Consider the following 21907-nt stretch of genomic DNA (forward strand, 5'->3'; position numbering starts at 1 on the left):
ATAAAACTTTGCCTTCCTTATTAAAATGGAATGTCCTGTCAATATTTGACTACCTGGTCCTGTAAATATTTATTCACGATTTTTTCTTCAAAAACAACCACATAAAATAAATTCGCATAACAAACAATTTATCATTTTGATTATATTTAAATAATACCAGACAAAATAACGGTACTTAACAGATAATTACATTTAAAGTGTTGCCAACGTTAGTATACAAGTTTTTTTGGCTGCTCAAAAGCGAGGTATTTTAATTTTTTTTCAGACTTTAATATCAAAATTAATTTATTGTTAAAATTTTTATAAAAATACATTAGATTTTCATATTGTTACGCTTGGTTGCAGTGTAAAAGCTGAAATAGTTTAAGAGAAAAGTCCTTTCAAAATCAAAGCATTTCTGCACAAATATGTATTCTTTTTTGGATGACTGTACGAAAAAATGTGGCAACTACGCGCCGTAACAATGTGAGTACATTGCTAATGAAGAGTTCACACCGTCAACATTTCTTGTGTACTAAAAAGAAGGTGAGTGCTGGCTAATTGAACCTCGCAGGTTTTTTAATTAAATACGCCATATTTTAAGCATGTATAAGTATTTTATAATCCGAGTGTCCTAAACCCTAGTATAAAGTTAGGTCCACAGTGATCACGAAGTGGAATGCATACAATAACCAAATCAGCTGTTTCTCATAACCAACGTCAGAAGGCACACAGGTAAATCTTTTATCTACCATTGCCGTTGGCATTAGTTGTAATTCCTCTAAAGTTACAGCTATCACGTGGATCAACTTATTTATATTTTAGTTCGAACTGATTCAGAAATTGTTCTAAAATTAATATTGAATTTGTGTACCCGTTTTTCTAAACATTTGTTAAGAAATAATAATTTTCTCTGGCAATGCTAAAAATACCATCGTGTATAGTTGAATAACACGCATGTGGCTTTTGTCGCGTTTTTATCGGAAACAATAGGGGAAAATATATTGGAAACAAAACACACAGCGGCTAAGTTTTCGACATTTGCAAAATCGGAAAAGCGATTTCGAATTGTTAAAAATAACTTCGGTGAACCGCTTTTGTTTTTAATATTTTTAATTTAAAGAAAAATTTGATTGGAGCAAGTGATATTTTATGAAGTTCCATAAAAGTGTTATCGAGAGAAAATTTGATAAACCCAGAAAAAAATTGGGTATACATTCTGTAATATACAGACACGCAAATGCTAAAGGTCTCGTTTACGACGTAAAGTTGTAATTAAAATAAAATTGACTACATCAAATATAAGCGGCAGTCATTAAAAGGCTGTTTGATTAGATCTGTGTAAATTGGAATTCCGCCATAAATTTACTTTATACCCATGCCAGTTTCAGTGTGTGAACCAGTGGCTAACGTTAGCGCAGTTTTGCGGGAATCACTGGGAAATGGGTATTCAAGCAATGGCAGAAACATTTGTAAAACAGGAGGTGTGGGCGACAACTACAATGCCGATGATGATGGATGCCTACAAGCAAAACTTGCTGTCACAGCAAAACGTGTGTTACTATCGAAAATAGAATACGAGGAGGTAACAAACTACGGCCAATCTGTTTTAGGCGCACTAAAATCAAAATATGATATATTAAAAGCCAATACAACTAATAAAAATTCAAACTATGATTACCTCTCTCTTGGGAAAAATTCGGAACAAAATGGTAAGTTAATAGTATATATGTACATACATACATACTATATATTATCAAACAATACGATTTTTTGTATATATTGATTTGAACATTTGTCATTAATAAAAAATAAATTCAATTGTACAAATAAATAATTAACAATTCCTTGATATTTATATTTCATCATCCAAAACAGACTCATTTACTACTAATGCAGCGCCGCCGAATGGTGTTGTGGGAACTCCAAAGCGACAAAATCCTAACGAGTTGCCACAACCAAAGCGAGTGTTGTATCCACGAGAAAATGTTATAATTGGTTGGAAAAATTCAGTACGTAAGTGGCATGTCGGAGTCGGTATGATGAATGTCGGAAATACGTGCTACCTGAATTCCACATTACAAGCCCTATTTCATGTACCCTCTATGGCGAACTGGCTAATTTCAGATGCCAAACATATAGACGAATGCAATTCCTCGGAAAATTGCATAATTTGTGCAATGATTAAAACTTTGGAGGCATCACAGAATAATCAATCAGCGATTCGCCCATACTTGGTTTATTCAAAACTTAAGTTTATTTGTAAACACCTACTTATGGGCAGACAAGAGGATGCACATGAATTTCTCAGATATTTAGTGGAGGCAATGGAGAAGTGTTTCCTTACCCGTTTTCGAAATTACAAAGAATTAGATCAATATAGCAAAGAAACCACACCGCTTAACCAGATCCTGGGGGGTTATTTAAAATCTGCTGTACGATGTTTAGCATGTGGGCATGTGTCTGTAACTTTCCAACATTTTCAAGATTTACTATTAGATATAAGAAAAGCAGATACAATTGAAGAAGCCTTAGAAGGCTATTTTTCCAGAGAACGTCTTGAAGATATGGGATATAAATGCGAATCTTGCAAAAAAAAAGTGAGTATGTGATATGTATCTTTCTTAATTAATTTTAAGAAAAATGAGAAACAAATTGACTAAATTTTATATTATATTTAGGCATACATATGTATGTGTGCACATATATACATAATTATTTGAGTTTTAATCTATTAATAATTTTATTTAATAAAAATCAATTTTTGAATAAATATGTTCTGGACATCTATTAATATCTGTCTCATAAATTCCATCTCTTTTCCACATTTTTAGGTCTCTGCTACCAAACAATTTTCATTAGAGCGCGCACCAATTGTGCTTTGCATACAGTTAAAGCGGTTTTCAGTTATGGGTACCAAGCTTAATAAACAAATTACAATCAAACCACGAATCGACTTATCTAAATTTGTTTCTAGAAAAGAAGTCGGCGAACAATTAACTTACAAATTAGTTGCTATGGTTACCCATTTAGGAGCTTCACAACATTGTGGTCATTACACTGCCATTGGTTTGACCGAAACTGGCTCCTATTACAATTACGATGATAGCTACGTTCGCCCAGTTTCCGTACAGAATGTATGCAATACCAATGCTTATATTATATTTTATGAAATCGATAAGCACCAGCGTATTCCAAGTAATACTGAGCCAAGCAGCATAAGTGAAGTTGTTAAGGAAAATTCACAAAAACATAATGGTTATACAAAAAATGAAAATATATTCCCCTCGGAAATTAGTAGTTCAACAAATTCACAACAACATCTTGACAGTAATTTATTCACCGGAGGTATTAAATCATCACCTTCATATATTAATAAACCGTCCACTAGTAATGGATCCATATCTAGTAAGTTATCCGTGAACCGTCAGCTTAATTTCAAATCTCAAACCAATAGCACACCTTTGACATCGAGTGATTCACCGTCAACCAAATTCTCTTTGCATTCAGAAAATAGAAATATAATTCAACGACCTTCGGAACAAAACACTAGTATTCTGCAAGGAAAACACTATGATAATAAAGATGTGGAGAAAAAATTAAACTCATCAACTAATGATAACCACGTGACTTTATCTATTGAAAAAAAGCGTAGTAAAAGTTCAGAGCTGGTACCGCTACATAAAGCAAGTGGAAGCCTGCCTAGTATGCCAACTTTATCCGATGTTCAAAATCAAAATTTAAATCAACCTGCCAAATATTCTGCGATTTCAATCACGCCTTTAAAGAGCCTTGTGCCGTATGAATCTGAAACCGATGAAGAATCGGCGTCAGAAATAAAAGATATATTGATAGGTTCGGGAGAGAATGAAAAGAAAAAAAAAGATGTCAAAAGTGCTATTAAACGACCTATAGATAGCCCTTCACAGAACACTATCACATCCATAGAAAATGTAAAGCAAAAAAAGATGGCTATTTTGAGTGAAAATGATTGCAATCCTGCTCCTAAGCAAACAATCACATACAAAACTGATTTGAATACCAACAAAGCAGACGAAACAAATACCAATCGTTCAAAGGGTAAACATAAAGTTGATATATTTGATGAAATTTTTAATCAAAAGAAATGTGTTAGTAGCAAGGATGAAGATTTCATAAATAAATCATCACACGATGAGGAAGAACGTGATGATCATATAGTGACATCGAGTTTATCTCGTCCACCGTTTGTACGTTCACATTCTACACCACCATCACCACCTGTTATTAAAACGAAAACAGGTTTATGGCAAGTTACTACATTGCAGCCAGTGACTGCGTGTATCAGTCCGCCGGAGAAAAAAGTTTTAAAAAATGTTAAGAACCCATTCGCCAAGAAATCATTAGACACGTTCAATAAACGTCCGAAGCCTAAATCAGAAGTGAAGTCTGAAAAGACTTTTGCAGGTAATGGATATAGATGTAGCAATATAACTGAAGATTCCGTATCGGGTTTGTTGAAACAGTCTCATCGCGGCTATGGAGTCCCCGTACTTTCGTGGAAGGGAGAACAAACAAAAATATCTAAAGAGGTAAACGTTTGTTTGAGGATTTTAGAATATATGAATAGTTTTTAGTGTTTCTGAATATTTATGTACATGCTTGTTTTGTGCAAAACCAACTTATTATTGTTATTGAATTTTGAATCTCACCAATTATTTTTATTTGTTTATCTCACAAAAGGTGGAAATAGATGCCCAACAGCAGCGGCAACACGACTGGCAAAACGATGAAGATGCTGAAATCGACCGTGGACGTCAGAAAAAAGTTAAAAAAGAAGAATCTTCACAATCAGATAATCGAATCCCGGGATGTAACCCGTTTCAAGAACAAGAAAATCAAAGGCGTTGGAGAGCCAGCGGGGCCACAAATAGAAACTATAGCGGATATGTTCGACATCAATTCCAGCGCAGCAAATTCAAGTTTCAACGGTTCAATTCAAAGTTCCAGCGAATGACTGCGATGTCTTATAAGCGAAACAATCACAGATTGAATAACAGTTATACACGACGGAACTCATAACATAGCAATAAAATGATTTCTGTAACTATAAATATTAATTATTTTTCAATATAACTTAAGTGACTGCTCGATTAAAATAGCTGAATAGAAATTATCCTTTGACAGAGACGCAGTAAAAAATATTTATTAAGTAAAAATAAGAAACTAGCACACAGTGCAGAAAGTATATAATATTAAGTAGGAATGTATTTAATAGAGTAGGGGAAATTGCATTATCTACTTGTAAATTTTTGCGATTTCTTCGGGACACTGCATATTATATAACTGTACCACCACTTATAATTTCCATCATTAATCTTGCTTTATAATAAACAATAGTTGTTTACTTACAACTGAAGTTGAAAGTTCCACATAAATTGTGAACAAAAGACTATATTGTACAATAGATGAAATTTTAATCATTTTTTAAGGTTTCAATTAAAATAAAACATAAATATTATTATATACATATATAAAGTTGCATTTGATTTTTTAATGCTGAAGGTAGCATATGTAAGTTTCGCTGAAACCTCCGATTTATTTTTGACTTGAATAACAAAGGCCCGATTTAATTAAAGATTATAAGTATGTGGTATTATACTATCTCCGTTTTCCTCGTCCTGAAGAATGGCCTCGCCTGAACCGATTATGTTTATTTTTATTTCCAAATGTACCATTTTCATTTGGCTTAGATTTAGAATGCTTCAGTCCACGTCTAGTTTTGTGTTGTTTCTTCTTATCCGCTCGCTCTTTTTGTTTGAAAATTTTGCTTTTTTTAAATTCTTTTAATGCTTTCTTTTTCTTTAATCTATCTAAAGTTTTTTTGTTTCCTATTTTTCCTAACTCTGACAATGGGTTGTCTACTTGTTTTGGCTTTTTCTCCTTTTCTTTTTCTACTGATTCAACATTGAATTCCATTCCTGGTATAGAATTTATATGGGAGTCTTTCTCAGTGGATTCGCTTGAGTTAGAATCATTATCGCTTTCTTCATCCAAGTTTTTATTTCCTGGTGCCAACTCTATAACATTTATTTCGACCTCATCGTCTTCATACTCCTTTTCTAGTACCTTTTCCTCTATTTCGGGATCCAGGACAAGTGGTTGAAATGTTTTCTTCATATTCGCCATGCTGTTTTTAATATCATTTCTGATCCTCTTGCGTTCCTCTTTAATGTCACGCTCAAGTTGTTCTTTGGCACGAGCTCGACGTTCATTTTTTCGTTTTTGGAAACCAGTCAAAAAGTCTCTGAATAAAAACGTTAATAATTATTACATAAATACATATATATCTCATCTATAATAATAAATATATTTGCAATGTACTAACTTCCTTTTTAGTGAATCAAACACAATTTCTTTTTTCCTCATTATAGCACATTTACTTTTTATAAACTCGACTGCAGTCTGAAGCAATATATTCCAAATATCGATAAATTTTGCTGTTTATTTTTGGAAAAATCGATTAATCCAAATGCTTAATAACTTCTGTTGCTGTTCACAATATACATCATTTGGATTTGTTTTTGTTGCACCGGCGGAAAAGATATAATTTTGAGGAATGCTTGAATTCTTTATTGTAAATGATTTAGCATTACGATTTTTTCTTGAGTTGAGGGAAAAGAATTTTCAAGAGATATAACCATCAGCATATTGTTAAAACTCAATATACTGTTAGGTGCTAGTGGGGCGATGTGATCCCTATTTGGACACGTGGATACCAGGGCTTTTATCCTGCGCCCTCAAACTGCTATGCAAATAGCAGGTATTTTGGAGTTTTAGACTCTCTGAAAATTTAATTAAACATTAATAACACATACCTTTTTGCACATTAAGTAGGGAATATTTATTTGTGTTTATTTACATATTATTTTAGTCAACCAGATAGGCAGAATTGTTATTTTAATTGTCGAAATGCGCCGTATTCTTTATTCCACTCTATATATTGAGCTAAGTCATCTTTTGACACGCTCGGGCGTACACTTTGCAAAGCTGACATAAAATCGTCGAAATTTACTGGGCGCACCTGAAAAAATATTAGAAGATTTAAAGAATTTTTAGGACCGCTTTCTGTTCTTGTTAGCGGTCATCTGACAGTTAAGTTAACCAAGACATTTTCATCCGGTTAAGAACCTTTTTTTTAACAAGAACTTAACTGACAAATGGCTGCTAACAAGACATTATGAAAACGGCCCTTATGCTATTACCTTATCTTTTACTATATGGGGAATCTGGTCCGGTGGTATTGAACGCAATGGCTCCATGGACGCTTCACGGCAAAGAATATCCATGTCTGCACCGGAGTACCCCTTAGTTTGATTTCCAACTTCCTGTATATTACTTTCATCTAAATCGTTACATACAGTTCCCAACAGATTTTTTAGAATTTGTATTCGAGCACTTATTTCGGGAAGGGGAATGTATAAACGTCTGGCAAAGCGCCTTCGTGCAGCATCATCTAACTCCTGTGGCCTATTGGTAGCGCCCACAATAAGCACACGATCTTCATCATTTGTTGCAGCGCCATCCAACTGCACCAAAAACTCATTCTATCAAGATTTTTTTTAATCAAACAATTTCCTAAATTAGTTAATGTTTTTACATTTAATATTTAAGTACATACTTTTAATTTACGTGAGCTATCATGTTCAGATTCTGAGCGTTTTGACAAAAGAGAATCTACTTCATCGATAAATACTACCTTTGATAAAGGAATAGGCGAATAAATTATTCAAATTATTAAAAAAAAAATAATAAATGTAAAACTCACCGACGGTTGATAAACAGCAGCCACGGCAAATAGCGCTCTTACCATTTTTTCTCCTTCACCAACCCATTTTGATGTCAAAGCAGAGGAGCTAATACTAAAAAATGTTGACTGCGATTGAGAAGCAATGCATTTACCAATAAGCGTTTTTCCCGTGCCTGGAGGTCCAAAAAGCAATATACCACGAGGAGGACGACGTAAACCAGTAAATATATCAGGCCGCAGTAAGGGGTATACTACAGCTTCTTTAATAATCGATTTTACGTAATCTAAACCAGCGATATCATTCCAATCTATTAAGTATTAGCAAATTTCAGAAAGGTTTTCATTTGTACTAATCTATTTGCATACCCATGTTCTTATATTTGTGCATTATTTCATTTTTAATTAGATCAACCATTTTTGAATCTATATTTTTAAGTCTCTCATCAATGCCTTCGGGGGTTGAATTCAATGGTGGTGATTGCGTAAGATGTGGTGATGAATTCATAGTAAATGTACTGGTCAATTTTGTTAAAACAGAAAGATCAAACATAATTTTTTACTTATATGACGTATCTAATATTTTAAAACCAACCTATCCTTTACTATTGCTGAAACAAATCCTGACTTCATTGTCCTACGAGAGCCCAAAACTTTTTTTGTTATGCCATAATTAAAATACATTGGTACTTCTGCTTTTTTGGGAGGATTTAGCATGTCCTTTAAATCATTGTCGCGACTTTTGCTGTCATTAGTGTTTGCTTTCTACAAAATAATTGTGAAACGATCCTAAAAGCAAATTTTTAGAATATTCTTACTTGAATGGTTTTAGTTAATAGTATTTCTCTAGCTGTTCGAAATTGGTTTTCTCCAATAGGCTGTTCTTGTTGTTGTCCTTTAATGTTGACTTTTCTGCAGCTTAGGGATTCTTTTGCAATTTTATTGTTCGTTGCCTCAACACTTTCAATAAGTTTAGGTTGGGCTTGTTGATGTCCAAAGCTTAATGCACTTCTTCTCGGATATACGTCTTCATTATCGAGTGATTCAGGTTTTTCTCTGTAACTTGAATCTTGCAAACGCCTTAAATCATCGTCAGTTACTTCCATTTTTTTACAACTTTCATAAACACCGCTACATGAAGGCTCAAAATCTGACTCCTCAAATACGTAATTATCTTTCTTATAAACCATGGACAGAGGAATGTGATTATTCTTTTTCAAACGCGATTTTACCGAATCCACACGTTGATTCTTATATTCGTCTAGGGTGTTAGAATTCAAACGAGTGTAATGATGTTGTAGCAGTGCGTAGACTTCAGATTTTGGCAAATTACTTAAATATAAAGAAATCGTTGATTGATTATACTAGTTTCGATAAGTATACAAGGGAAACCCACTGTTCTGGATCTTCTAATAAAATAAGCTGTCGTCGCCATGCCGCTGCTTTTTCCGAAGCACTAGAAGATGAAGAGTTCCAAATATTTTCATCGACAATATATTGCCTAGCGTAATACTTTTTCTTTTCGCACATTTCCTTCAAATTGTTCAAAATCAAATACCCGCTTTAAAATTTTTGACATAATCAGTGGGCATTGCCAGATAAAAATGTGACGTTCAAATTTAATCATAAATATACCAGTTCACAGTAAATATTATTTATTAACAAGAATGTTTATCAGTACTTTGCTATTGACATCAATTAAACGATTTGTAAAACAATTTGTTATCGATAATGTTTGGAGTAGATAGAATATACTGTCAAAGATCTACGAAAATAAAATACCAATGTGTATGAAGATGAATATTAATCTTCTATTTAAATGTACAATAGAGTCGGCAGAAGGTTCGTACCTGTTGAAGCTAGTATACCCAATCTATAGAAACCATGACAAAAAGCTTTCGATCTGCTGTTATACATTGGTGATAATAACGTAGTAATCGAATACAAAACGTAGAGTTAGAAAGATTCCTACCCCAATGACGATTTCAAGTTAGCCTATTGAGGTCACGCTTCACAGTGCTCAAGCAGGAGACTGCCTAAATATTCATTCAACTTACAAATAATTCTATAATCAAACGAAAAATTATGTATGAATTATTTTCATATATGTAATTCGATGAATTTATGCATATATCGGGTGATTTTTTTGAGGTTAGGATTTTCATGCATTAGTATTTGACAGATCACGTGGGATTTCAGACATGGTGTCAAAGAGAAAGATGCTCAGTATGCTTTGACATTTCATCATGAATAGACTTACTAACGAGCAACGCTTGCAAATCATTGAATTTTATTACCAAAATCAGTGTTCGGTTCGAAATGTGTTTCGCGCTTTACGTCCGATTTATGGTCTACATAATCGACCAAGTGAGCAAACAATTAATGCGATTGTGACCGAGTTTCGCACTCAGTTTACTTTATTGGACATTAAACCAACCACACGAATGCGTACAGTGCGTACAGAAGAGAATATTGCGTCTGTTTCTGAGAGTGTGGCTGAAGACCGTGAAATGTCGATCCGTCGCCGTTCGCAGCAATTGGGTTTGTGTTATTCGACCACATGGAAGATTTTACGCAAAGATCTTGGTGTAAAACCGTATAAAATACAGCTCGTGCAAGAACTGAAGCCGAACGATCTGCCACAACGTCGAATTTTCAGTGAATGGGCCCTAGAAAAGTTGGCAGAAAATCCGCTTTTTTATCGACAAATTTTGTTCAGCGGTGAGGCTCATTTCTGGTTGAATGGCTACGTAAATAAGCAAAATTGCCGCATTTGGGGTGAAGAGCAACCAGAAGCCGTTCAAGAACTGCCCATGCATCCCGAAAAATGCACTGTTTGGTGTGGTTTGTACGCTGGTGGAATCATTGGACCGTATTTTTTCAAAGATGCTGTTGGACGCAACGTTACGGTGAATGGCGATCGCTATCGTTCGATGCTAACAAACTTTTTGTTGCCAAAAATGGAAGAACTGAACTTGGTTGACATGTGGTTTCAACAAGATGGCGCTACATGCCACACAGCTCGCGATTCTATGGCCATTTTGAGGGAAAACTTCGGAGAACAATTCATCTCAAGAAATGGACCCGTAAGTTGGCCACCAAGATCATGCGATTTAACGCCTTTAGACTATTTTTTGTGGGGCTACGTCAAGTCTAAACTCTACAGAAATAAGCCAGCAACTATTCCAGCTTTGGAAGACAACATTTCCGAAGAAATTCGGGCTATTCCGGCCGAAATGCTCGAAAAAGTTGCCCAAAATTGGACTTTCCGAATGGACCACCTAAGACGCAGCCGCGGTCAACATTTAAATGAAATTATCTTCAAAAAGTAAATGTCATGAACCAATCTAACGTTTCAAATAAAGAACCGATGAGATTTTGCAAATTTTGTGCGTTTTTTTTTTTAAAAAAGTTATCAAGCTCTTAAAAAATCACCCGATAGTATTTAACTTCACCAATGCTTTTGCTAAGTTTTAAAATATTCTATATTCATACATACATACATATATTATTACACAAATGTAGATGTTGTTTTGCAATGATTATAAATATATACACAAATGTATATAGGTATGTACATAAATGGAGCCTTAGTCGACAACTGATTCATATTTTCTTTGCATTTTTCCGTTTAAGGCGATTCAAGTAATAGAACATATTTGATTAAAAAAAAAAAAAACAATTTACGGCTAATCCCTTTAGTTTACAAATACTATTTCTATTCTATACTTATATATATATTTATATAATGTAAAATACCAGCTCATTTACGGTCCTTTAAAATTGAATGGAATCGCCATCGTTTGTGGGCTAGTAAATTTATCCAAGTCGGAATTAGCAGTTTCTATGGGATCTACCAAGTGACTGATAGGCAAGTTCGACGAGGAGGGACTTGGTTGATTCTGCTGACCCATATAATTTGGTACGGGCCGGGTCATTCGATGAATCGGGGGATTAAAATATGGTTGCACCCCAATTGCCATATGTGGGTTGTTTGTTTGAGCTATAGATGGGAGCACAGTGTAATTTTGATTTAGTGAATGATGTGGATGTGTATTTTGTAGCATTGTATGTGGAAATCCCGGCATATATGGTTCTGATGTAGCCGACATTACTTTAGGGACTACTGTTGGTGGTACACCTATAACTGGAATACGGGTCTGTGATGTGATTGGTGTATTTTGTGACATAGGAGGGTGAGTAATGGGCAAAGGTAACAATCCCATTGAAATATTTGTACGTGTGCTAATAGCGTCTTTTGGAGAATCTTGGCGCTTTGGTAATAAATGATTCGCTATCGGCCCAGATGAGATTGTATGAATGGTGTTACCCTTTATGCTATTAGGCGATGAACTCGGCAATGTGACATTACTAATTTCTGTGTCGATTGGCGAATAAATTTTAAGATTTATTTTCGGGCTTCCAGTCTGTTGCAATGCTGAAGTTGAAGAAATCACTTTTGGAGAAAGATTTTCATTTCTATTCGGGCGGGTGAATGTTGCAAGGGTATCCTTTTTACTTGTATGCAAATGTGGTGCTACCGCGGTAATTGGTGACTGCATGTAAAGTGGAGATTGTGAATCAGCATGAGTAACTATGCCAATACTACTTGATGTTAAACACTTCGGATTAAGAAGTCGTGGAGGTATTGGTCTTTCCATTTGCGATACATACATTGAATGAACAACTCCATCGAAGTGAAAATATAAAAGTGGTGTTGGTGTATGAGTTCGCAAATAAATTGGCTGCTCTAAATTTGGAGGTGGAAAACCATTTGGTGGTGGCGGTGGTTGTTGATCCTTTTTATTGAAGCTTCCTTTTTGCTTTTCTTTACGGACTTTATCTTCGAACAAGTTATAACATGATGGCGTAATCCCATGTTTCTTCTTTAATCTGCGCATCTTCACACGTATTTTCGCTTCTATCACCTTACGGTCTTCTTCGTCACTATTGTGATTTGGAAAGACACCATCTTCGAAATTCACTTGTTTCTTCTTCGGTGCACTGTAAGAATAAATAAAACGGACCTATGTATATACGAATATTTGCAATAAATATTAGGTTTTTTTTACCTCACTAATCCGGTCTGCAATGAATTTGTTTCACCATCCAATGCCTTCAAAATACTGCGTTTGTTTTTCTCCCCGTTAGAACCGGAATTTTCTTCTATAACCTCTTCATTAGAACTATCTTTTTTTATTCGATTTTCACTGTCGGCTTGTGTATTTTCTGCAACGTTACCTGTTAGCAAGTCACTACATGGAACAATTTCAAGTACATTTCCCTTTTGCACTGCTACTGTGGCTTTGGGTAGCTCCTTTAGTAATGGTGACGGTTGATTATATCCAAAAGGCTGTGTACCAAAACGATTGTAGTAAAAGTTGGATGTATTCACGTTCACGTGCTGCTGTATTGATGAAAATAGCTCTGATTCATCTGTACCAACAGGTCTAATGTTTGGGTATGACTGTTGAATGGCATGTGTTGGAGGACCACTAGCTCCAGAGTTTGTAATGTGTACATACTGGTTTGTGTAAAAGCTATTGGAGTCGCCTGGTATAGCCATATAAGCTGCTGGCCCATACTGACCATAATGGCCGTAATCTTCGTATGCTTGAATGCTATTGTTATTTTCATTGTTACCAGAAGACGGTCCATTGAGCACGATATTTATACGGGCATCCAAAGATATTCTATTCGGCGAGTGATTGAAGTAATATGATGTGCTGCTATGTTGGGGGGGATGTTGTTTATAAAGCCGATGTTTTGGTGATAATGATCGATGTCTGCTACTATTGTACGATTTTTCAGACGGTGATGTAATTCTCTTACTCGGTGAACGGGAGATAGAACGAGACCGTCGTTCTGGAGAAAAGCTGCCACGGCGTGAAACAGTTGGAGATAAATTGGGGTCTGTGGGAGGTGACGGCGGTTTGAAAGGCAAAGGCGAACGTGAATATCGACCACCACGATGGCGATTAGGAGGCGAACATGGAGATCGAGAATGTGAACGAGAATCCCTTCTGGGTGAATGTTTCCGGAATCGGTCGTCGATATTTAAAAGGGATCGACGTTTTCTAGGAATTGGGCTGATATCACCGGAACGCCGACTAATTTGCCGGCTAAAACTGGGACTACGACTCCGGCTTCGACGCTCGAAATTGCGGTAGCGTGTTGGCTTTGAAAAACCACTGCGTCTTTGTGGCGATAGGCAGCGTCCACTACTATTTCTAGAGGGACTCACAGACAGAGAACGCACTCGTCCTCGCCGCGACCGAGACCTTGATTGGAGAGTATGGTGGGATATTATTGGTGATCGGCGACGTTTTTGATGATGAGCCGATGTTGACTCCTTAGTTTCCATTATAGGCTTGACTATTGCAACTTCTTTTGCGGGTTTTGGTAGTTTAACCGTAGAGTTATTTTTCTCAAGGGAATCTATTGCTTGTTTAGAATTTTCCATATCATTATCTACTTCGAATATAGCAGAAGTTTTAGGCAACTTCACAGGAGATATAGTCAATTTAATTACTTCTCGATTTGTGCTAAATATATTTGAAACTTCGGGTACATCGTCCTTGTTTGGCAATTTTTGCAAAGACTGCACGAACTGTCCCCGCGCACATGTAGCCGATTGTATTGAGTCAACTGTCGGTTGGATGTTATTATCTAAATCACTGTGACTTTCTTTTTCAATCTTTACTGATTTATTTGCTGAAGAATCCATAAATTTATTTAAAATGATATTTTTCTCGTGTAAGAAGAGTTTCTCCATTTTCAGTAATTCATCGCTTATTTCATCAGCTGAATCATAATTAGCGCGCATCATTTGTATTCGTAATAAGTTTGCTTCCAGATTTTCTAATTTCTTTAGATCTCTGGCAACATTTGGCTTCGAATCATCCTTTGAGACAGTTAGCGGTGTCGCTTTTTCTCCATCAGATGAACGACGTTTGGTAATTTTTTCGGATGTTTTTTCATTAATGCATGCTGTATTTGAATCATTGTTTTTAATAATATCCGTATCATTACTATCCTCCGATGCTGAATCACTTGAGCTCGTACTACTAGACGAGCCCGAGGATGAGACCGAGGAATCAGATGATGAAGAGGAAGAGGACGAATAAGAAGTGGATGATGTGGATAATTGTTCGCTTTCTTTCTCCTTATTAGTCTTGCTGATTGACACTTTTTCACTTGACTTCAGATCACTTTCAATATCAGCATTTTCAACACTTTTCATAAATTGATTATATAATAATTGCATATCTTTTGTTTCCTGACAAATTATATTTGGCCTTTGATTTTTTTTGTAATCGTAACTGAATTTCGGTGAAGGGCATAATTGAGGAGGTGGTGAATTTTTCGGAGTTGTACTTTGCAATTTTGAATTTGAATCTGATTCTGCACTGTCCATAATACTTGACGATGGACTTTCCATTCCGATATTTGTGACATTTTTAGAAGTTTGCTGATTTATATTTGGAAAAACTGAGTTTAAATCCATTTCGTCATCATCATTCTCCCAATTATCCGAATAATCATCTGTATCTGGACTGCCGTTGTTAACACACTTTACAAATTTCGAAAGCACACAAGGAGAATCTTCTAAACTTGTAAGTTTGTCAGATTCTCTTTTAACAAATTGTGTGTTTTCAATTGGTTTTTTCTTAAAATTTGAGGAATTTAGGTTGACAGAAATGTTATTAACAGTTTTGCCATCGGAGCAATCAAGAGAATAATCTGGATCACCTTTTGTATTCTTCCCTACATCAACCTTTGTTTCTTCGAAGATATCGAAAGATTTGCCTTTTAATTTATTTTCGGTTAGGGATCCATGTATAAATTCTTCCTCTTTAATTCGTTTCTTTGAAAGTTTTCTGGGTAGTTTGTCTTCTGCTTTTGAACCATTTGGTGATGTGCTACCAATCGGCAAGTTCAAGCCCTCACATTTTTTTGTTGAAAGTTTCTTAGGATGACCAATTCCTATATGCTCAAGAGATTTTTTTAATAGTTTTTCCTTAGTTGCTTGTATGACTTCAAGTTTTAGTTCATCATCATCAAGTAGTCTGCCTATTCGATCTTGAATTTCTTGAAGCTTGTTTGTTATCTGAATATTCGATGATGAGTTTGAAGAGCTTTTCACGTCGATAGCCGGAGAATCTTGCTTTGGTGGAGTCAAACTTGCAAACATATCCAAAATTTGAGGTTTCGACAAATTGACAGTTTTACTCGAAGCATTGGTATCTTCGTTATTTGTGTCTGCTTGTAAAGAACTTGGGACTACGCTCTCTGCAATTGGATTTTCATAGCTAACGTTTCGTATTGAATTTTCCGTACTTGCGCTAATAATGCTTTCTGAATTATCAATTTTCATTGAAAAAACTTCGTCATTTGCAAATATAGAATTTTTTAACGGTTGTAATTGTAATGTTTCTCGAATTTTTCTAATTTTCTTTCTTTTACTCGATTTTCGTCTACTTTTTGGACTTGACTGACTTGACTTGCTTTCCTCTCGCTCTTTCGACTTTTTGTTCTTTTTCTTTTTCGAAATATTTAATTCCGATGCTTTCTTACTATTTTTAGAAGAATGCCTATCATGTATATTGTATGCATAGGATATCGAAGGTTTGGTTTTGGTCCACCTAAATTAAGAAATTTTAAATTAAGTAGTTTGTTATAATCTTTACTATGGACTTACAGTAGCTGTGAATAAGGTATAGTGGGTTGAAGTAATGAATGGCAAGACTCATCCGATGGTGCGTTAAAAACCCCTGAATTATATTGTGAACGGTATCGTGGGAAACGTGTACGGTTGTGTTTGTGGAAATCATCTCCCCTTTGCCGGAAATCAGTACGATAAGTCCTCATAAATGGATTATATGAGCGATAATTCGTAGTGTTACTCATTCCTGTAAATCCACGAGAAAAATTGGATGCTACATTAGTTGTAGGTGTGACAAAATCCAATGGCGGCAATAGTGGCATTGAAACAGCACTACCAATGGATCGCATACTTTCGAATGACTCTACAATATGTCGAGTAGAATTTATATGATCTTCATGGATGTTTTTCTTTTGTTTAGTTTTTTTTATAGAATCATCTTGATACCTATCAGGAATATGATCTGCAGTGGCGGCAACCTTGTTTTCTAAGTTTATAAAATATATGGGAAAATATACTTATTCGATATTTGTAATTTTTGTATGAATGCCTGTTACCTTCTTTAGTACTTTTGTGTCTCTTTTGTTCCTTTTTCTTATTTTTATTTTGGAGTGATAAGAACTCCGACTTCTGTTCTTTCCTACGTTCTAGTTCTTCCTTCCGTTTAATTGCGTCTAGTTCCAGTATAGCACGCACTTTCTCTGCACATTTGTCAGTATCTTTCTTAGAAACTGATTTCACGAAGGGTAAATATTGGGGTGTACCACATTTGGTATTTATTTCCTCAGACGCTTTTGGCTTCATTGAATCAGAGCCATGTGGAGGTGTTTTCACTTCACCAGGTTCTAAACTGCTGTCACCCTCCTCCATTAGTATATTGGTCTTCGCACTGTCTTCTTTGCAATTGATTAAAGACATGCCTTAATTCAGTCCGCTTATATACTAAATATAAATACGGTGATATTGACAAATACAACTTGCTTATCACTATAACTATATACTTTTCGTATGTAATATTGCAAATGGCAAAAATTTTACAACGTTCACACTGCCACCAGTTAAACCGTAGTGAAAAATGTAATTGAAAAATTTATATTTTCACATTTTTAAATATCTTCAAAAGAACGAAACTCCAATCTAAAGATTTGTACATAAGCAAAGATAAAATCGAAGTTTATAGTTGTGAGCCAAACCTATCGAAATATCGATTGCAGCGATGACTTCATAACAAATAACTATAGGGACACACTTAAAACTTTCTTGACCAAATATTTAAATATATCATTTACCAAATTGACCTATAATTGTTACTAAAATGCTCATAGGAACGTATTTTATAAGTCTCGATGGGATTCACTGTCTCCATTGTGTTTCAAAAAGAATATTTTAGGAATATATTTGAAGACATGTTTTTGAAACCAAGTATCATTACTTTTAAACTTTTCAATCTGGTACGCTAAGCTACTAAATGGGCTATATTATTTCCAATCTTCTCTCTAAATGCAGCCCTATAAAAATGATGTTGCTTTCCGCAAAACACAGAACACAAATGTTTCTCTTTTTTCGTCATACTTAATATATGTATAACTTATATTTTTAGTGGCGACGAGATTTATGCGTTGAACATTTAATTACAATAAATAATTCAGAGTTGGTTCTAAAGAATTAACATTTAATTAAATTAAATATGAAATTAAATCGAACCAAAATACTAAATATACGTGGAGTTTAATAATTACAACAGGCTGAAGGGCCAAGAAGATTATAATATACGCATTCTAATCTATTTTAACATTAGAATAGATTTTTCGTACAAATACACTTGTTCCCAAATACCCAACAGTACCACATATAATTCCTAAAGCACCGCTGAACAATGCCATATATCCAAAGTAGAAAGCAGTTTGAAAAAGACCATACATTCTGAAAATAAATGGAAAAGCATTTGGTAACATGATGACGTATTTAGAAGTATTATTTAATTTGCTAAAAAACCTGTGCTCATGATAAAGGAAATAATCTAAACATAATAAAAATACTCACTTTGTTTTAAAGAAGAAATAGTAGAATGAATAAGCGTAAACGTAAATTGAAGTTGATGCCGCTGACATAAAGCTCGTCCACTGCCACCGATAATCCTCTGCGTTTAAAAGGAAATAAGTGCATACAATTGTTACGCATACCGTTACAATCATTAATATGGTGAAAACTAATAGCATGAAACCATACACGTAGTAAATTTTATAGGCCCAAAATGACGTGAAAATAAAGTACCTGGAAAAGAGATTGTCGAATTATTTGCATTTAACTTATATTACATTTCAACTTGACAACTGTTGATCATATTAAATTACATTTCTATAAATATTGAGCCAAATGGTAATACTCCACCAAGTAAAATTATAATAGCTGGTTCCATAAACCACTTCTTTTCTGGTATAGGACGAGGCACAGCGTTCACTCGACAAGGATGATCTGGCTGTCCATCTAAATTGCGTCCTACCACAGTTCCTGCTAATGTAAGTGGCAAAACAACGAAAATGCATATACACGTGACGGCAATCATTGTTCCAAAAGGTATAGCACGCGATGCATGATAACCAATAGCAATAAAATTGATAAAGAATGCTGTGCCGCAAACAAAAACTGGAACCATAAATGCAGACACCAGCATTTGACGTATCCACATTCGGCCTCCTAACCGAGCATATAACGATCCACCAAAATATCCATTGACAGGCGACGTTGCTGCGTACACAAATATGGCAGTAGAAAGCATTGATCCACGCCTTTACAAAAGAAAGAAGTGAAAAGCACAGAGCAGTTGATGATTTTTTCCATTATTGTATAAACTTTGTTTAAATATTAAACTTACTCAGTGTATAATTCCCCAACAATCGCAAATAATATGACGCCAAGCACTACGGAAATTAATTGACAACCAGCTCCTATTACAGCAGAAAATACTAATGCGTGCGGTGGAGTTCTGAAAACATCACCATGTACTTGTTTCCAGCCATATTCATCTCCTAAGTCCCGTTCCTGTTGACATTAAGCGGATTTAGCTCAAAGTTTACAATAATTATATTAATCTAAACCAACCATGTCATCTATTTCTTCATCTTTACTGTAACGAGCGTAGTCTTTGCGCAACGTTCGCATGAGAATCATTGACACCAATCCAACCAAAAATATAACCATCATAAAACTATTGAAAATACTGAACCAGTGGATCTGTTAAAGTGAAGTTTTATATTGCTTAGTAAATGGATATTTAAGTATAATTTAAAAACATATGACATCCTACTTACTCTATGTTGAAAAAATTTAGGATCCAAATATTTATCAAAACGGTTTTTGAATTCAACTGAACTCTGTTTCCAGTTAACTTCATAAGAAAATTTAATCTTAGCTCCTGGTGTCAGTAACTCTTTTTTCTCGTTGTGAAGAGTTATGTCAACAATTTGTTGGCCATTGTAGCCAATTTCAAATCTTTTGTGTGTGAAAATACCATACTTTTCTTCTTGATCGTCCTTTTTACCAACTTCACCCCAAATAGGTAAACCATCTATATACATTTGATACCAGTATTGGTTTTTAACCGCATATGTAAAGGCTTTAACTTTATCAATAGTTAAATCGATCATGCATATTACGGTTGGTGATACGTCCACTGAATAATTCTCAATTAATTTTTGAAATTAAAATATAATCCAAAACACCACCACCCACCTTTAAAGTCAATTTCGTAGCCACTGAATTCCAATTCAACTCCTTGTAGCGCTTCGCTAAGCGTCTCATGATAGTGGGAAATGCTTTGTTTCGCACCACTACAGAAAGGCAAGGAAAAGTACGCATATGTTTCTTGCCGGTTGTGATATGGCCCAACTGTATTCATCCATAATACGACTTCTTCACGGTCATTGTACTGAATAAAGGCTTTGAAATTAAATTAATAAACATTTATTTTTTTAACTACCTTATGATTATGCTCATCCGCCACTACACACCAACTGCTCAATAACAATATCAAACAAATTGGGACCGCACTTATTAGCCACATCACAGTTTATTTGCTATAATATAAAACAAATAAGATTTTTCTATAGAATTATACTTGTCTCATTCGCATAACACTGTTTTCAAACTCGAATATTGAATTCCTTATGGGCACATATACAATCGTTCCCTTCAATAACAGTTTTAAATCTTTAGGACATTTAAGCAGCTGGAATGCCAAATTATCCTCTTTAAAATTTTAAGGTAATTGTATTCCTTTAAGTGGGGTAATACAAATTTAGGCCTTTCGGGAATCCAAAGACAATACACGTATTGAAAATTCTACGCAAACACGATAACTCGATATATGATCGCCCGGTCAGAGATGCAGATAAATGTTGTTATCGGACAGAGTTGTTAACTTTCCTTATTTTAATTTCTAAAAGTATAGAAATTTGAATCTAGATCATCAGAGCTACGTCTCCAGTTAGTCACGGCTAGCGACACTCCAATACCTTAACGGATATTGCGCGGAAATCCGCACACACACAATGCGTAAGAAAGAGATGAACGATCACGCGTACACAAGAGTTTCGGTTGGATATGTCAATTCGGCATTAAGAAACTAATTGAAACTTTAATAGAAATATTATTATTGTTGTTGTTGTTGTAGCGGCGGAGTTCTGCCGAGTTGACCGTCCTTGGCCGGACAAAAAATCCGTCCCGTTCCGGTTACATTAACCCGACTGTCGTGCGAACGGCTTAAACAGAAATCGCTGGTAGAGATGATGAGTTATTAACCGGTGAATTAACCGACAGGTAGCTTTACGCAGATAAATATTTTTATTTTTATTTTTTATTTTATTTTATTTTATAAAAGCTTACATAATAATACAATTATTATACAAACTTAAGAAAATACGCAGCACTAGCATCATGGGCTATCGGCCGACTGGTTATGTTATATGCGTCGAAGAAGGTCGCTGTCTTTCAAAAAGTTGTAGATTTTCGAAATGTTGTTGCTTGAGGGATCCATCAATAAAATTATTGGATCAGTATTATTGAAGTTTGACAGTCTATGAGTTTGAAGTGCTGGACAATGTTGCAGAAGATGCAATAGATTTAAATCTGAATCACAAAATGGGCATTGGTTGATCTGAGTGCCATTTAGTATGTGAGCGTGTGTGATAATGGAGTGGCCAATGCGAAGTCTGATATATGGAATGATATAATTAGATGAAAGCGATGACGGAAAGGATGGTTTGATACGATTTGAATTTATTCTAGAGTAGTGGTGTCTGTAATTCATCCAATCAAGCGCCAATTTAGTGGATCTTTGTTGAATAATAAGCCGTTTTATATCACTCTTAACAACAGATAAATATTATATTTATGCAGTACGTGTGAAAAGGGGGGCCTTCAGCTCTCAGCTACTGCACAAACGTAGTTTCTGCCATTATATTATATGCTATGACATC

The 21907-nt window shown here is 35.0% G+C and overlaps 4 protein-coding genes across 4 annotated transcripts; 1 reads left to right on the forward strand and 3 right to left on the reverse strand.

Annotated features, from left to right (window-relative positions):
- Window positions 1–910: 910 nt before the first annotated feature.
- Window positions 911–5496, forward strand: LOC126761244 (ubiquitin carboxyl-terminal hydrolase 36). Its single transcript, XM_050477242.1, has 4 exons — window positions 911–1691; window positions 1858–2579; window positions 2814–4550; window positions 4702–5496. The coding sequence occupies exons 1-4, from the start codon at window positions 1358–1360 to the stop codon at window positions 5038–5040; spliced, it is 3132 nt and encodes a 1043-aa protein (XP_050333199.1). The 5' UTR covers window positions 911–1357; the 3' UTR covers window positions 5041–5496.
- Window positions 5412–6459, reverse strand: LOC126761245 (uncharacterized). Its single transcript, XM_050477243.1, has 2 exons — window positions 6347–6459; window positions 5412–6265 (listed from the first exon to the last, which is right to left on the reverse strand). The coding sequence occupies exons 1-2, from the start codon at window positions 6385–6387 to the stop codon at window positions 5620–5622; spliced, it is 687 nt and encodes a 228-aa protein (XP_050333200.1). The 5' UTR covers window positions 6388–6459; the 3' UTR covers window positions 5412–5619.
- A 378-nt stretch (window positions 6460–6837) lies between these two features.
- LOC126761593 (uncharacterized) lies at window positions 6838–17582 on the reverse strand. Its single transcript, XM_050477906.1, has 12 exons — window positions 16988–17582; window positions 16467–16917; window positions 12838–16410; window positions 11534–12769; window positions 9162–9326; window positions 8584–9097; window positions 8361–8530; window positions 8135–8283; window positions 7787–8076; window positions 7640–7717; window positions 7224–7565; window positions 6838–7042 (listed from the first exon to the last, which is right to left on the reverse strand). Exons 1-12 carry the CDS (start codon window positions 17346–17348, stop codon window positions 6914–6916), a joined length of 7458 nt encoding a protein of 2485 aa, XP_050333863.1. The 5' UTR covers window positions 17349–17582; the 3' UTR covers window positions 6838–6913.
- Window positions 17583–18085: 503 nt separating this feature from the next.
- On the reverse strand, window positions 18086–20785 carry LOC126761899 (transmembrane 9 superfamily member 3). The gene is made up of 8 exons (XM_050478336.1): window positions 20410–20785; window positions 20163–20358; window positions 19742–20103; window positions 19533–19664; window positions 19306–19472; window positions 18785–19219; window positions 18474–18704; window positions 18086–18353 (listed from the first exon to the last, which is right to left on the reverse strand). The coding sequence occupies exons 1-8, from the start codon at window positions 20491–20493 to the stop codon at window positions 18209–18211; spliced, it is 1752 nt and encodes a 583-aa protein (XP_050334293.1). The 5' UTR covers window positions 20494–20785; the 3' UTR covers window positions 18086–18208.
- Between the last annotated feature and the right edge of the window lie 1122 nt (window positions 20786–21907).

This window comes from Bactrocera neohumeralis, chromosome 6 (assembly GCF_024586455.1).
Source record: "Bactrocera neohumeralis isolate Rockhampton chromosome 6, APGP_CSIRO_Bneo_wtdbg2-racon-allhic-juicebox.fasta_v2, whole genome shotgun sequence".
Taxonomy (NCBI): Eukaryota; Metazoa; Arthropoda; class Insecta; order Diptera; family Tephritidae; genus Bactrocera; species Bactrocera neohumeralis.

Coding starts and splice junctions, on each gene's coding strand:
- LOC126761244 (XM_050477242.1), top strand. CDS start 1,358: ATGCCAGTTTCAGTGTGTGAACCAGTGGCTAACGTTAGCGCAGTTTTG. Junction 2,580..2,813: donor GCGAATCTTGCAAAAAAAAA/GTGAGTATGTGA, acceptor CCACATTTTTAG/GTCTCTGCTACCAAACAATT. Junction 4,551..4,701: donor AAACAAAAATATCTAAAGAG/GTAAACGTTTGT, acceptor ATCTCACAAAAG/GTGGAAATAGATGCCCAACA.
- LOC126761899 (XM_050478336.1), bottom strand. CDS start 20,493: ATGTGGCTAATAAGTGCGGTCCCAATTTGTTTGATATTGTTATTGAGC. Junction 19,665..19,741: donor CTAAATTTTTTCAACATAGA/GTAAGTAGGATG, acceptor TCACTTTAACAG/ATCCACTGGTTCAGTATTTT. Junction 18,705..18,784: donor GGCTCAATATTTATAGAAAT/GTAATTTAATAT, acceptor TCTCTTTTCCAG/GTACTTTATTTTCACGTCAT.
- LOC126761245 (XM_050477243.1), bottom strand. CDS start 6,387: ATGAGGAAAAAAGAAATTGTGTTTGATTCACTAAAAAGGAA. Junction 6,266..6,346: donor TTTGATTCACTAAAAAGGAA/GTTAGTACATTG, acceptor GTTTTTATTCAG/AGACTTTTTGACTGGTTTCC.
- LOC126761593 (XM_050477906.1), bottom strand. CDS start 17,348: ATGTCTTTAATCAATTGCAAAGAAGACAGTGCGAAGACCAATATACTA. Junction 16,411..16,466: donor ATACCTTATTCACAGCTACT/GTAAGTCCATAG, acceptor TTCTTAATTTAG/GTGGACCAAAACCAAACCTT. Junction 12,770..12,837: donor TTGCAGACCGGATTAGTGAG/GTAAAAAAAACC, acceptor TTATTCTTACAG/TGCACCGAAGAAGAAACAAG.